Here is a 14,471-nt window from a genome sequence, read left to right as displayed (position 1 = left end):
CAGCCCACCACCCCTCACACCCCATGCTCCCCACCTCCCTCCCAACCATTATGGAAAACAGTGTGGAATTTTCTCAGAAAACTAAAAATGGACCTGCCTTTTGACCCAGCAATTCCACTGCTGGGATTATATCCTAAGAACCCTAAAACACAAATTCAAAAGAACCTATGCACGCCAATGTTCATAGCAGCACAATTTACAATAGCCAAGAGTTGGAAGCAACCTAGGTGCCCATCAGTAAATGAATGGATCAAAAAATTACTTTTATTTTTGTTTTAAGAATATTTTATTGATTATGCTATTACAGTTGTTCCATTTCTTTCTCCTATTTATCCCCCTCCTCCCTGCAACCCCCCACCTTTCAGCATTCCCCCTGCCTTAGTTCATGTTCATGGGTTGTATACATAAGTTATTTGGCTTCTCCATTTCCTATACTACTCTTAAACTCCCTCTATTTGTTCCTATATATTATGCTTCTTATTCCCTCTACCTTTTCCCCCCATTCTTCGCCTCCACCTCCCCAATGATAACCCTCCATGTGATCTCCATTTCTGTGATTTTGTTCCTATTCTAGTTGTTTCCTTAGTTTTTGTTTTTGTTTCTTAGGTTCAGTTATTGATAATTGTGAGTTTGTTGTCATTGTACCGTTCATAGTTTTGATCTTTTTCATAGAGCAGGGTGTTACACTCATTTTCACCGAGAGCCACATCAGCCTCCCAGTTGCCTTCAAAGGACCCATTGTAATTTTAGGACCCTATAAATGTAACTACTCCTTAACAGTTAAGCAAGAGCTTGGCTCTGCCACCAGGTAGAAACAAGGCACCAGGCCAGATAAAACAAAATGGAGGCCTGGATTTGGCCCACCACCCTTGTGTTTGCCACCTGTGTCATAGACTAATCCCTTTAACATTTCATATAGGGGATTGGTGATGATGAATTCCTTAACTTGAACTTATCTAGGAAGCACTTTATCTACCCTCCCATTCTAAATGGTAGCTATGCTGGATAGAGTAATCTAGGTCATAGGTCCCTGCCTTTCATGACTTCAAACGCTTCTTTCCAGCCCCTTCTTGTCTGTAAGGTTTCTTTTGAGAAATCAGCTGATAGCCTATGGGAACACTTGTAGGTAACTGTCTCCTTTCCTCTTGCTTCTTTTGGGATTCTATATCTTTAATCTTGGGTAACTTAATTATGATGTACCTTGGTGTGTTCCTCCTTGGGTCCAATTTCTTTGGGACTTTCTGGGCTCCTGGAAGTCTACTTCCTTTGCCAGATTGGGGAAGTTTCCCTTCATTATTTGTTCAAGTAAGTTTTCAATTTCTTGCTCTTCTTCTGGCACCCCTATGATTAGGATGTTGCAGCATTTGAAGTTGTCCCAGAGGTTCCTAAGCCTCTTCTCATTTTTTGAATTTTGTTTCTTCATTCTGTACGAGTTGGATGTTTATTTCTTCTTTTTGTTTCCAATCATTGATTTGAATCCTGGCTTCCTTTCTTTCACTATTGGTTCCCTGTGTATTTTGCTTTATTTCACTTTGTGTAGCCCTCATTTCTTCCTTAATTTTGCAAATGAGCTCAATTATTTGAACATCCTGATTACTAGTGTTTTGAACTTTGCATCAGATAGGATGTCTATCTCCTCCTCGCTTAGCTCTTTTTCTGGAGTTTTTTTGAAGTATTTTTTATTGATTATGCTATTATAGTTTTCCCAATTTTTCCCCCTTTATCCTCCCTCCACCCTGCCCCCCAGCATTCCCCCTGCTTAGTTCATGTCCATGGGTTGTACATATAAGTTCTTTGAGTCGTCTGTTTCCTATAACATTTTCTATCTCTCCCCATCTATTTTATGCCTACTAATTATGCTTCTTCTTCCCTGTACCTTTTCTCCCCCATTTCTCCCTTCCCCCTCCCCACTGAACTGCCTCTGTGTGATATCCATTTCTTTGATTCTGTTCCTATTCTGGTTGTTTGCTTAGTTTTTGTTCTCATTGTTTTTCTTTTCTTTTAGGTTCATTTGTTGAAAGTTGTTTGTTGTCATTTTATTGTTCATATTTTTATCTTTTTTTCTTAGATAAGTCCCTTTGATATTTCATATAATAAGGGCTTGGTGATGATGAACTCCTTAACTTGACCTTATCGAGGAAGTACTTTATCTGTCCTTCCATTCTAAATGAAAGCTTTGCTGAATAGAGTCATCTTGGACCTAAGTCCTTGTCTTTCATGATTTCAAATCTTTCCAGCCCCTTCTTGCCTGTAAGGTTTCTTTTGAGAAATCAGCTGATAGCCTTATGCGCACTCCTTTGTAGGTAACTGTCTCCTTATCTCTTGCTGCTTTTAGGATTTTCTCTTTGTCTTTAATCTTGGATAACTTAGTGATGATGTGCCTTGGTGTGTTTCTATTTGGGTCCAACTTCTTTGGGACTCTCTAAGCTTGCTGGACTTCCTGGAAGTCTATTTCCTTCACCAGGTTGGGCAAGTTTTCCTTCACTATTTGTTCAAATAAGTTTTCAATTTCTTGCTGTTGTTTTTCTCCTTCTGGCACCCCTATAATTCAGATGTTGGAATGTTTCAGGTTGTTCCAGAGAATCCTCAGCCTTTCTTCATTTTTTTTGATTCTTGTTTCTTTGTTCTGATCAGCTGGATGTTTATGTTTTCTTTTTGTTCCAAATCATTGCTTTGATTCCTGGTTTCCTTTTTGTGACTGTAGGTTCCCTGAATATTTTGCTTTATATCATTTTGGGTATTTTTCATTTGTTCTTTCATTTCTTGACCAAGCTCAACCAGTTCTGTGAGCATTTTGATTACCAGGGCGTTAAATTCTCTATCACATAGGTTGGCAATCGCCTTGTTTTGTTCTTTTGCAGTGTTCTTTCATTTGGGCCATATTTCTTTCTCTTGGTGCACTTGATAGGTTGCAAGGGGGTGGGGCCTTAGGTATTCACCCAGGCAGGGCAACCCTCTTTGCTGTGCTGTTATGGAGGAGGGGCCAGAGAGGGAACAATGTACCTTGCCTGCTCATCTCTAGCCCACTTTCCAACAGACTCTTGTGACAGACTGGAAGCATCTCTCACCACGGCAACCCCAGCCTTAGGCCACAGTCAGCTCTGAGTCTCGGTTTTTTGCTTAAGTCAGTCCCTTCTGCACAGCTCTGCCAAGCTCAGCAGTCAGACCCACCTTGCAACAGTTTTTCTGAGTTGGCCCACGTGGTCCACCCTACCAGTCTGGTTGTTCTAGTGGATTTTTCTTTAATTCCTTTCTTGTTGGAGTTCCATGAAGTTTGATTTTTCTGGTGATTTTGGTTGTTTATTGATTTTAGATTGGTTGTTATCCTTTCAGTTGTGCAAGGAGGCAAAGGGTTTCTACCTACACCTCCATTTTGGCTGGAACTCTTTTTCGGGAGTTTTGATGTGTTCTTTCATTTGGACCATATTTCTTTGTCTCAGAACACCTGTTACGTGAGAAGGTGTGGGACCTTAGGTATTCACCAGGGTGGGGCAACCCTCTTGCTATATTGTGGCACTGTCTCTGTGGGAGCGTTCAGAGAGATGAGGCCAATTCCAAATGCTCAGCTCTCATCCCACTTTATGGAACTGCTCTCACTTTCCACAAGTGGATTGTGCCCTTGCAGATGGGTGGGTCTGTGTACATTTTAGGACACTGTGGGCCTCTCCAACAGACTCTTGTGTGAGTCTCCCCCACAGCAGCCAACCCCCCACATATTTTTTACAGCCAGAGGTTTTGAGTCTTTAATTTCCCATGCTGAAACCCGGGGTTTTGTGGTCTATCTTGTTCCCCCATTGTTCTTCCTGGCTTATCTGTGCGCAAATGTGGAATCACCCATGAGGCCCATCACCTTGCCTTGTCATGCATCCTCACCACCCCAGTTACCAGTTTCTGGCCCTCCTACCAGTCTGGATGAGTGTTTCTGTTTGTTTGTTTGTTTTTAGTATTTTTTAAAGACTTTATTTATTTATTTTTAGAGAGAGGGGAAGGGAAGGAGAAAGAAAAGGAGAGAAATCTCAGTGTGTGGTTGCCTCTTGTGCGCCCCCAGCTGGAGACCTGGCCCACAGCTCAAGCATGTGTGCTAGACTGGGAGTCGAACTGGTGACCCTTTGGTTTGCAGGCCAGCGTTCAATACACTGAGCCACACCAGCCAGGGCTAGACCAATGTTTCTTTAACTTGTCAGTTGTTGGACTTCCATGCAAATGATTTTCTGGCAGTTCTGGTTGTTCTTTTGTTTTTAAGTTGGTTGTTATCATTCTTTTGGTTGTGGGAGGAAGGGAAGTGTTTCTGCCTATGCCTCTATCTTTGCTGGAACCTTTGAATGTTAGTTTTAAATAATGACTAAATCAAGGATGGAATACAACACTATCACACAGTAAAATACTTCTAAAACACAACTGAGACATCAAAACAATTGTACTGCTGCCAAACCAAAACTCAGAGAAAATATATTTACTTTGAAAGTGTAAAAGAAAAACAGAAAAGAAAGAAAAAAGAGGCAAAGGGAAAGTTAAGAAATTGAGTTTCTAAGAAATTTAAGGGGAAAAAACCAAAGGAGTCAAAGAAATAATAAAACTATAAGTAAAAACAGAAATACAATAAGAGAATTAATAACTTAAACCAGTAGTGGCTCTTTGAAGAAAATGAAGAAACTACTCATTTGATCAAGAAAGTTAATACAATCGGAAATTTTAAAAGATGTAATTTACATACATGTCTTTAATTGAGGGAAGAGGAAATAGTACCTCAACTATACAAATATATTTGGGAACTAAATTGAAAATAAAAAGTCTGCATATCAGACAGAATATCCCTAACCTAACTGGCAAGAAAATATGATGTTGCAATAACACAGTGATAAGAAAAAAATTGTAAAGATTTTATTTATTTTATTTTTAGAGAAAGGGGAAGGGAGAGAGAAAGAGAGGGAGAAAAACATCAATGTACGGTTACCTCTCATGCACCCCCTACTTGGGACCTGGCCCACAACCCAGGAATATACTCTGACTGGGAATTAAACTGGTGGTGCTTTGGTTCGCAAGCCAGCACCCAATCCACTGAGCCACAGAAACCAGGGCTAGGAAAATTTATCTTTTTTAAAAAATCACGGTCAAAGCCTAAACTACTCTGAGTTACTTTTCAAGAAACACTCAGACCAGAATCCAAGTACAATACAAAAATGAACTTTGCTTAGTTCTCCACAAACCAGCAAGTGGAGGTTCCATTGGATATTCTGGAATTGACTACTACTTCCTGAATTTCACTTTTTCAATTTTACCTTTAAAATAAATTTATTCAACTTTCATTTGGATCATTAATGTAAGTGTGTGACCACTAGTAGCATCACATATGTCAAACTACAAAGTCAGTATCCTCTCTGAAATGTATATGGAGCTTTGGCTTGAGGCTCAAATTTCCTCTCTCTACTTGTAGGGAAGGAAAAGGGATTAAGTAAGGGAGGGAAGGAGGGAGAAAATATACCTAGTAAAGAGATGACACTGTGAGTGTAAATGTTTTAGTATTTATTTTCTGAAAATCAAAAGAATGCAACTGGACTCTTTTTAGACCCTTCAATTTTCTCCACTGAAGGCTGCTGGCTTAAATGGAACAGGCACACATGCATGTACATGCATGCACACATCCCTGTGAGTGCCTCTCTATCTAACACTTCAGATAATGACTCCAAATGACAATGGGTTGACACTCTTCCAAACTGTTAAAGGGACTGCACCTATCACACTGAGCAGAACCTTACTGATAAAATTAAATGTCTTTTACATACCCAATGGACAAAAGCTAAAAGCTTTCCCACTAAGATCAGGAACAAGACAAGGTTGTCCATTTTCACCACTCCTATTCAACATAGTATTGGCAGTCCTAGCCACAGCAATCCGACAAGAAAAGGAAATAAAAGGCATCTAAATCAGAAGGGAGGAAACTAAATTGTCATTATTTGCAGATGACATGATAATCTGCATAGAAAATCCTATAGACTCCACCAAAAAACTGCTCAACATAATAAATGAATTGAGCAAAACAGCGGGATCCAGAAATCAAAGGCATTTTTGTATACCAACAATGAAACAGCAAAAGCAGAAATCAAGAAAAAAATCCCATTTGATATAGCAAAAAGAAAAATAAAGTACCTAGGAATAAACCTAACCAAGGAGGTAAAAGAGTTATACTCAGAAAACTACACAACACTGAAGGCAGAAATCAAGGAAGACACAAACTAATGGAAGCATGTACCATGTTCCCAGATTGGAGAATTAACATTATCAAAATGCCCATACTACTCAAAGCAATTTATAGGTTCAACACAATCTCTATTAGAGTACCAATGGCATATTTCACATACATAGAACAAACACTTCAAAAATTTATATGGAACCATAAACAACCTTGAATAGCTGCAGCAGTTTTCAGAAAGAAGAACAAAGTGGGAAGGATCATAATACCTGACATCACACTATTACAAGGACACTGTAATCAAAAGAGCATAGTAATGGCATAAGAACAGATACATAGACCAATGGAACAAAATAGAGAGCCAAGAAATAAATCCAAGTCTCTATGGTCAATCAGTATTTGACAAAGGGGGCAGCAACATAAAACGGAGTAAAAATAGCCTCTTCAACAAATGCTTTTAGGAGAACTGGATAGATACATGCAAAAAGAAAAACTCAACTCAATCACCAACTTACACCATACATGAAAATAAATTCAAGGTGAATAAAAGACTTAAATATTAGTCATGATACCATAAAAGCCCTATAGGAAAACATAGGCAGGAAAATCTCAGACATTCCAAGCAGCAATATTTTCACTAGAGCAAGGGACATAAAGGAAAGAATAAACAAATGGGATCTCATCAAAATAAAAAGCTTCTGCCTGGCTAAAGAAAACAGCATTAAAATGAAAAGACAACCAACTCTATGGGAAAATATATTTGCTAGTGATGCCTCGGACAATGGTTTGATCTCCAAATATATAAAGAACTCACACAACTCCACTCTAGAAAGACAGAGAACCCAATTAAAAAATGGGCAAAAGACCTGAACAGAAACTTCTCCAAGGAGGACATATAGAGGGCTCAAAGACATATGAAAAGATGCTCAGCATCTCTAGCCATCAGAGTGAAACAAGTTAAAACCACAAGGAGACACCACTTCACACCGGTGAGAATGGCCATCATAATTAAATCAATAAACAACAAGTGTTGGAGGATGTGGGGAAAAGGGAACCCTAGTACACGGTTGGTGGGAATGCAGACTGGTTCAGCCACTATGGAAAACAGTATGGAATTTCCTCAGAAAACTCAAAATGGAACTGCCTGTTGAGCCAGCAATTTCACTGCTGGGATTATATCCTAAGAACCCTGAAACACCAATCCGTAAGAACCTATGCTCCCCAATGTTCATAGCAGCACAATTTACAATAGCCAAGTACTGGAAGCAACCTAAGTGCCCATCAATAAATGAATGGATAAAAAAACTATGGTACATTTACACAATGGGATACTATGCAGTAGAAAGAAAGAAGGATCTCCTACCCTTTGTGACAGCATGGATGGTACTGGAGAGCATTATGCTAAGTGAAATAAGCCAGGCGGTGAAAGAGAAATACCATATGATCTCACCTTTAAGTGGAATCTAATCAACAAAACAATTAAGCAAGAAAAATATAACCAGAGATATTGAAATTAAGAACAATCTGAAAGTAACCAGAGGGAGTTGGGAGGGCATAATGGGAAGAAAGGGGAAAGGGTTTCCAGGAACAACTATAAAGGACACATGGACAAATCCAAGGAGAGGAAAAATCAGGAGATCGAGGTGGAGATGGCTGGGGTTGGATGGGGGGGAGTCGAGGGGGGGTAAATGAAGACAACTGTACTTGAATAACAATAAAATAATTTAAACAATTTAATGTCTTTTAGTGGCAATTTGAACTGACTTTTATTAAGATGGAAAATATTTAAAAGTATCTAACCAATAGATATAAGAAAGCACAAAAGCCAAATAAAAACAAGTCACCTATAAGGAGGACTCAAAAAGAGCCCAAGTCAGTGTAAAAGTGTGCAGTAATGCATGGGTCACTCTCTACCTAAGCCTGTCACCTCATCAGGTTGCTCATATATCAATACGTTAAGATAAGGAAAGTAAAAGCCCTGTGTCAATAATCAATTTTACCTATTTCATTTGCTAATATTATAAAATAGAATGGTTGTAACAGCTTCGTTTAACAATCATTTTTCTCACTATTAGGTCTTAGCTGACGAAGTAGAAATCATCACTTATAAAGAGCCCATCTCCAGAGTTCAAGTCAAGGGTTTTATCTTAAATTCTAGTCACATTACACAGGGACAAACTACAATTAGGCAAGGACATTAGAAACCCCAAACAATACTGGGAAACTTAACCCCGGAGTCCTAGAAAACCATCTAAAATTCATCCAACCCACTGTCTCTCTCATACTACTAAGAATCTCCAGTAGTACATGTCTATTTGTATTCAACATCACTCATCACCACCTCTATTGAATACCTCAACATCCTGGCCATCAAAGAACTCACAGCTTAAAAAAATGTGTGTAATTGCCAAGTAATACAAAACATGTTTTTAAAACTAGAAATTATGCATTCAAATGAGATTTGTCTCCTTTAAACAGTCCCCCTGGGAGACAATGCACTAATTCCACTGTATTGTTCACACCATCTTTAGAGCCTGCCTCCTGGAATCACAAAGAGCATGCAGTCTGTTCTTCTGAATATCCTCAATGTTGTTAAATCTTCACCAAGAGGACATTTGATTTTTGGAAATGACCGTGTCAGTCAGAGCCAGGTTTAGTGTGATCAAACTAGGTGGGATTATTTGGGTTTAAAAATGATATATTATTATATGACAAAATTGACTTCCTTATATTATTTATGATCTAAATCCAAAGGAAATCAGATTTCCAAAGGAAATTTCAGATACGTAACAAGGCATATGAGCAATGGAATAGGTATACATACATACAGGGTGGGGCAAAAGTAGGTTTACAGTTTTAAGTACACGAATTAGAGTTACTCCTGTACTATTTATTAATTATTATATTAGTTTCCACATTAACAACTGTAAACCTACTTTTGCCCCCCCAATATACATTTATCTTTGCCCTAGGTAACTTCTTTGTAGGATAATACACATTTGGGTGTATAAATTCTGATTAAGGCTTTGTTTAATCATTTACAACTCATAAATAAAAGGCTCCTTAGTATATTGTAACTACTATATTATAAGGCAGGGGGCTTTCACTAAATTAGAGAAGTAGTATGGCATTCAGGAAAGAGCACCAGCTTCAGAAGGTGTCCTACTTGTGTCAGATTCCTGACTTGGCTGCTTGCTGTGTGACTTTAGGGAAGTCACACACTTTCTAAGACTGAAAAATAAGGCTGATATCTAACTCATAGTGTTGTAAAGATTTATGAAAACAGATATGAAGCACTGACAGTGTGCCTGGCATGTGGTAGATGCCCCATAAGTCACAGCTATTATTAATAACTTCAGTAAAATCAAAAAAGTTTTCTTACTATAGGTGCTTTGAAATGACAGAATGACAGGTGAAAAGACTTTTGGGTGGTAAGCAGCTCATTAACAGAGTTTACATACACTCAATATTTTAAAAAAATAATATGTAAATAATATTTGAAGTAACTATTAACACTACATACAGTATTTTAAATCACATGTCACCAGTAGTATTCCAAGAACACTGATCTTTCACCACTGTCTGAACATACCACACTCTCACGTGACCACGTGCTTTTGTATACTTTGTCCCTTCTAAGATGCCTTTCCTACCCCCAGTCTTACAAAACCCTATATTCATATCCTTCAAGATGGAGCTATGAAACCTTCCAGACCTGCTCTAGACAGAATTAGTGGCTCTACCCCCATGTGCTCCCACAGCATTTGGTTCCTGTTTCTGGAATGCCTCATCCTATATTGAATTGTAATTTGTTTCCATTTCTGCTGCTTCTTCTGGGCTTGAGCATGAATAAGGACTATATCCCATTTCTTTTTGTCCTTAAAGCACCTAGCACATTTCTTGGCACACAGTAGGAACTCAGGAGATATTTGAGTCATGATTGCATTACATATAAATACTTTACAAACAGACTGTTAACAATTACCATCAACTACATTTGACTTTTTCCCAATTTCACATAAGAGACAAGATAATAGACTCCACAATAACTTTAGAAGTTACAGCACATGGGAGTTTCTAAATACTACTGATATCCTCAGTACTCCATGCCCACCAGACGGAATCCCTGGAACAGGGTTCCTCAGCCTTTGTCCAAGGCCAGTACACCTGTAGGATGCACCACATTCTGTCAGGCGCTCACTGTGGATGACTCAGAAGGCATAGCTGAGTTCTCACTGCCTTGAAGCACTGCCTGGCTACCAGGGCCAAAGGTCCTTCTCTGAGCCAGCAACTCCACCAAGATAGCGAGAAATCCCAATGCTCTAGGGGGAGGGCAGGGTGCCAGCTTAATGACACCTACTCCCAGATCTCTACCTCCCAGGAACATCTTGGAGTCACAGTTTGCCAATTCTGTATACTTCTAATAGTATGCCAATTCAATGAATACTGTTCCCTAGCTATTAGGAAGCCTTGGACATTCAAGAAAGAACTTGGTGGATCCAGTGAATCCGTTTCAGCAAGTCTTAACCTGTGTAACTAACAAGTTCATCATGAACCAGTTCTATGCCAGATAGAAACAGGCAGAGGATCAGCTGGCAGTCCTATGCAACTCAGTGGTGGCACTTATGAATCATTCTCCGTCACTGCAGTTTTTTCAGAGCATTGGCAACAGAGAAGTGGGTTCAGACTCTCGCCAATATAAAAATGTTGGAAAGGAGATCTGGAGCCATAACCCATGAACTGGGACTCACCAAACCATGACAGTGACTATTTCTGGGACACACATATTTTACAAATCAAAAGCAGCCACATTCTGCCTTAGTGTCATGGTCTTTCCTGTCTCAACAATGGAATGGCTGCATTCTGAAGAACAGAAAAGAGTGGAAGGAAAGAGAATGAGGCCACAGACCACCAGGAAAGAAGTTATTGAAAGAAGCAGCTCTAGATTTCTCTCACAGGTTCTGGAGAGTAATTCATTCATTCATTCTACAAATATTTATTCAGTCAGGTACTATTCCAGGTATGCATAATAAACAGAGTCCTGGCCCTGGCCCCATGGAGCTTATAGCAGGAAATTATTCTAGGGGAGACAGGCATTAGTCAAATAAACACACAGACAAATAAGTGCTATGATGGAGGAGTAGAGCATGATACAGAGACTGCATAAACAGGAATCAGTGGACCTGGTCAGGGAAGTCAGAAGAGCTCTCCTTAGCAAGTGACAAGTGAGCTGAGATATCAAAAATAAATAGTAGTTAACTAGGTCAGGAGAAGAGGAGAAGGGAGGAGAAGGAAACATTTCTGGCAAAGAGTACAATATGTGCCAAAATCCTGGGGTAGAAGAAAGATGTTCAACTGGGAGCAAAGCAGCAGCAATAATGTTTGAGGCCCTGCCACAAGGGATCTCCTGTCTAAACCCCCAAGTTTGCTTTCTAGCTATCTGGAAGGTCCTACCCATTATAGAACAGACTAAAGAACAATGTCAAAAACTAGGTGTGCCTACAAGACATGACACACCACCAACTTAAAAAAAAATCAGACTTGCCAATATTCCCTGCCACTGTCTTAGTAGTCACCACTGAGAGGTAATACTGTTGACTCCCACTGATTCAGGAAAATGGCACCCTATAAAACATTTTTAAACTTTTCAGGTACGCTGAAAGTATTGATAAATATGTTGGTGAGTACTATTGATATAAATCTGTTTAGATACCTAATATTTTACTGTAATTTTCATATACCAATATTTGGGTGGAGGGGAAGAAGCTATAAGAAAAATGGTTAAAGATGTTATCTGTGCAGCATTATTTTGCTTTGGCAACTCTCACATGTCAGTTAGATCACTCCATGCAGTTCTTTGTGGCTTATGAATTATCTGTCACCTTACAAAATAGTCCTGGAACTTTCTATTTATAAAGCACTTTGCAGTCAATCATTAATTTGGCCTCCCTATCTGCTGGGAGATTATACTCATTCTACAGATAGAATGGACAGATACGTGAGTAGGCCAAGGATGCAAAACAATTCAGGTTTGACTTACCTTTATTATCACCCTCACCAAACAATGCAAACACACAAGGCCTGTCCAACTCCAGCACCAATCCTGCTACTCTGTAGACCAGTCCTAACTCCTACAAACAGCAGAGGAAGATGCTGCAGTTTGTTTTCCATTATCTGCTCTCAATAAGGTCCTTGAAGGTATTCTCTATGCAGAATACCTTCAAGGCCAACAATGATCATGACTACATTGTGATTAGCACACTGGTACTCCAGACCCAAATATGAACTTAGTAGTGCTCAAACAGGAACAAAAGCACCTAGGAAGTCACAATGACTCATATCTTAAAATGTCACTGTTCCCAAGGAGACTGAACTCCCAACTCACTCTCTCTCTCCCTGCACCCCCAAGACTTCCTTTCTTTCCCAATAAGCAGCCCAGTCGTTTGGGCTCCACCTGGCTCCCATAGTATAATACTGCACAGTGCTGTCAAGCATCTACTTACATGCCTTTCTCTACCCCCAACCTGGGACCTCCCAGCATCTAAAGCACCTGGCATAAGACCTATCTTATAACAGTTTTATTGAATGCATGGCTTCCCACCAGCAAATAAGGGAAACTAGTACGCTCTTCATTAATTAGTGGAGTTAAGAGATCAATTAGGCCAACTTTTATTTTTCACATGAGCAGAGAATCTCCTGATAATATATGACCTGGTCTCCAATCCAGGTCTGCTGGCTCAATTTAGTTCCCCAAATATTTCATAAGTGCCTACTATTTGTCAGACATGGTGGGAGGTGCTAGAGATAGTGTGATGAGCAGGAGATGGTCTCTGCTTCAGGGAGCTCACAGTCTGGGGGCCGAAACAGTTATAGAACATTTGGGCAAGTGCAAGGACAGATGCATGACTCCTTAGCCAGTATTCTCTCCACACTGTCCAATGGATATTGCCCAAATGGGAAATAGGGCAGCAATATCTACTTCCTGCAAATGAACTTACAGTGAACACATGAGAAAACGCTTTTGGAAAATTATAAGGTTCATCCCCAAAGGCATTTATGTAAGGTATTGCCATACCCTGACACAGACTCCAAGGATCCAACGTTTCAGATATCAGTCGGACAAAGAAACAAAAAAGGGCTTACCTCCAAGGAAAACCTCAAGGGTGGAGGAATCAGCTCGGGTAGGGGGTAGGTGTGTGCGGGCAAAATGGCCCTGATGTGGGGAATGGATGACAGGTAGCAGCATGTAAGAAGCTGGAATGGAGAGGGGGAAGTTGGGGCAGTAATGAGGGAGGTCAGGCCAGGAACAAACAGGTTCCCTCGGGGCCAGGTGGGGGCCTTGGCCGGGAGGTTCTAGACAGCACAGAGGACCAGAGAACTGAAGGTACCAGGCATGGGAGAAGGAAGCGGGCATGCGCCAAGACCAAATCTAGAGAGTCTCTCTCACCCGCAGGGAGGCTCGGGCAGGCGCCCAGGGGTGCAGGTGCCCGGCCTCCTGCTGCAGGCAGCAACAGCCCGCTGAGCCTTCCTAAAGCCGAGCCTGCGGCGCCTCACCTCGGGTTGAAATCCTGGAAGAGGCCCCTCAGGTTCATGGTGGAGAACTTCACTGCTGCCTCCTCCTCCTCCCCCCTCCCCCCGGCCCCCCGAGCCTCGTAGCTTGCGCTTTAGAGAGAGTCCATAGTGCCCTCTCCAGCCGCGTCTCCTTTGCCACTGCTGCCCCGCTGCTGCCACCGCCGCCACCCAGAGAAACCTGAGCCTCCGCCTCCTGTCCCCTCCCTCTGCGCTTCCGTACAGTGACCGCGCATGTGCACTAGGCCCTGCCCGCTGACTGGGAAGAGGCCATAGTAGCACTCACCGCCATTCTCTGGCCCTCTCTCCTCACGGTGGGCTGACCAGACTCCCGGGACTAGAGGTTGGTTAAGACCGGGATCCGTGGGAGGGGGTGGACTGCCAAGCAGGGACGCTGACTAGGTGCAGGCTTGCAGGGAGGGAGTGGGCTGCTTAGGAGGCCTGCCATAAGGTCTTCAAGGGCACCTGTCACGTTGGCCCACGCTGGCTTCTGGACATTTCTCTTAGTGAGCATTAAGCCTCCTCGGGGAGAGGAGGTAGTAACCAAGGATGATATGATGCATTTGGCGATCTTATCCCAGGCTTCACCTGACAGATCTGTCAATCCCAACTCTCCTCCACTTCCCTCCCAAGGGTCAAGGATATGCTGGCCTTCCCAAAGTCAGGTTACCCTGCACAAAAGTCACCTTCCCTCCCAATGGCCTTGCCCTCC

At 41.2% G+C, this 14,471-nt stretch overlaps 1 protein-coding gene across 2 annotated transcripts in view; it reads right to left on the bottom strand.

Moving 5' to 3' along the window:
• TMEM185A (transmembrane protein 185A) overlaps positions 1-13,924 on the bottom strand; it is a 54,548-nt gene extending 40,624 nt beyond the window's left edge. The window contains exons 1-2 of one of the 2 annotated variants that reach the window (XM_037059260.1): positions 13,745-13,923; positions 12,231-12,321 (exon numbers count right to left, since the gene is read on the bottom strand). Coding sequence is in view for 1 of the 2 variants with exons in the window: in XM_037059259.1 (XP_036915154.1) it covers positions 13,745-13,782 (38 nt within the window). In the remaining variant the exon portion in view is untranslated. Of the gene's footprint in view, positions 1-12,230; positions 12,322-13,744 lie in introns of both variants that reach the window. The other variant, XM_037059259.1, reaches the window with a different exon arrangement.
• Positions 13,925-14,471: the final 547 nt, after the last annotated feature.

The sequence above is a fragment of the Sturnira hondurensis genome, unplaced genomic scaffold (assembly GCF_014824575.4).
Source record: "Sturnira hondurensis isolate 20B ecotype Veracruz unplaced genomic scaffold, ASM1482457v3 Scaffold0010600, whole genome shotgun sequence".
NCBI classification, from domain to species: Eukaryota; Metazoa; Chordata; class Mammalia; order Chiroptera; family Phyllostomidae; genus Sturnira; species Sturnira hondurensis.
The sequence above is the reverse complement of the archived record's forward strand: the minus strand, read 5'-3'. Positions and strand labels throughout refer to the sequence as shown.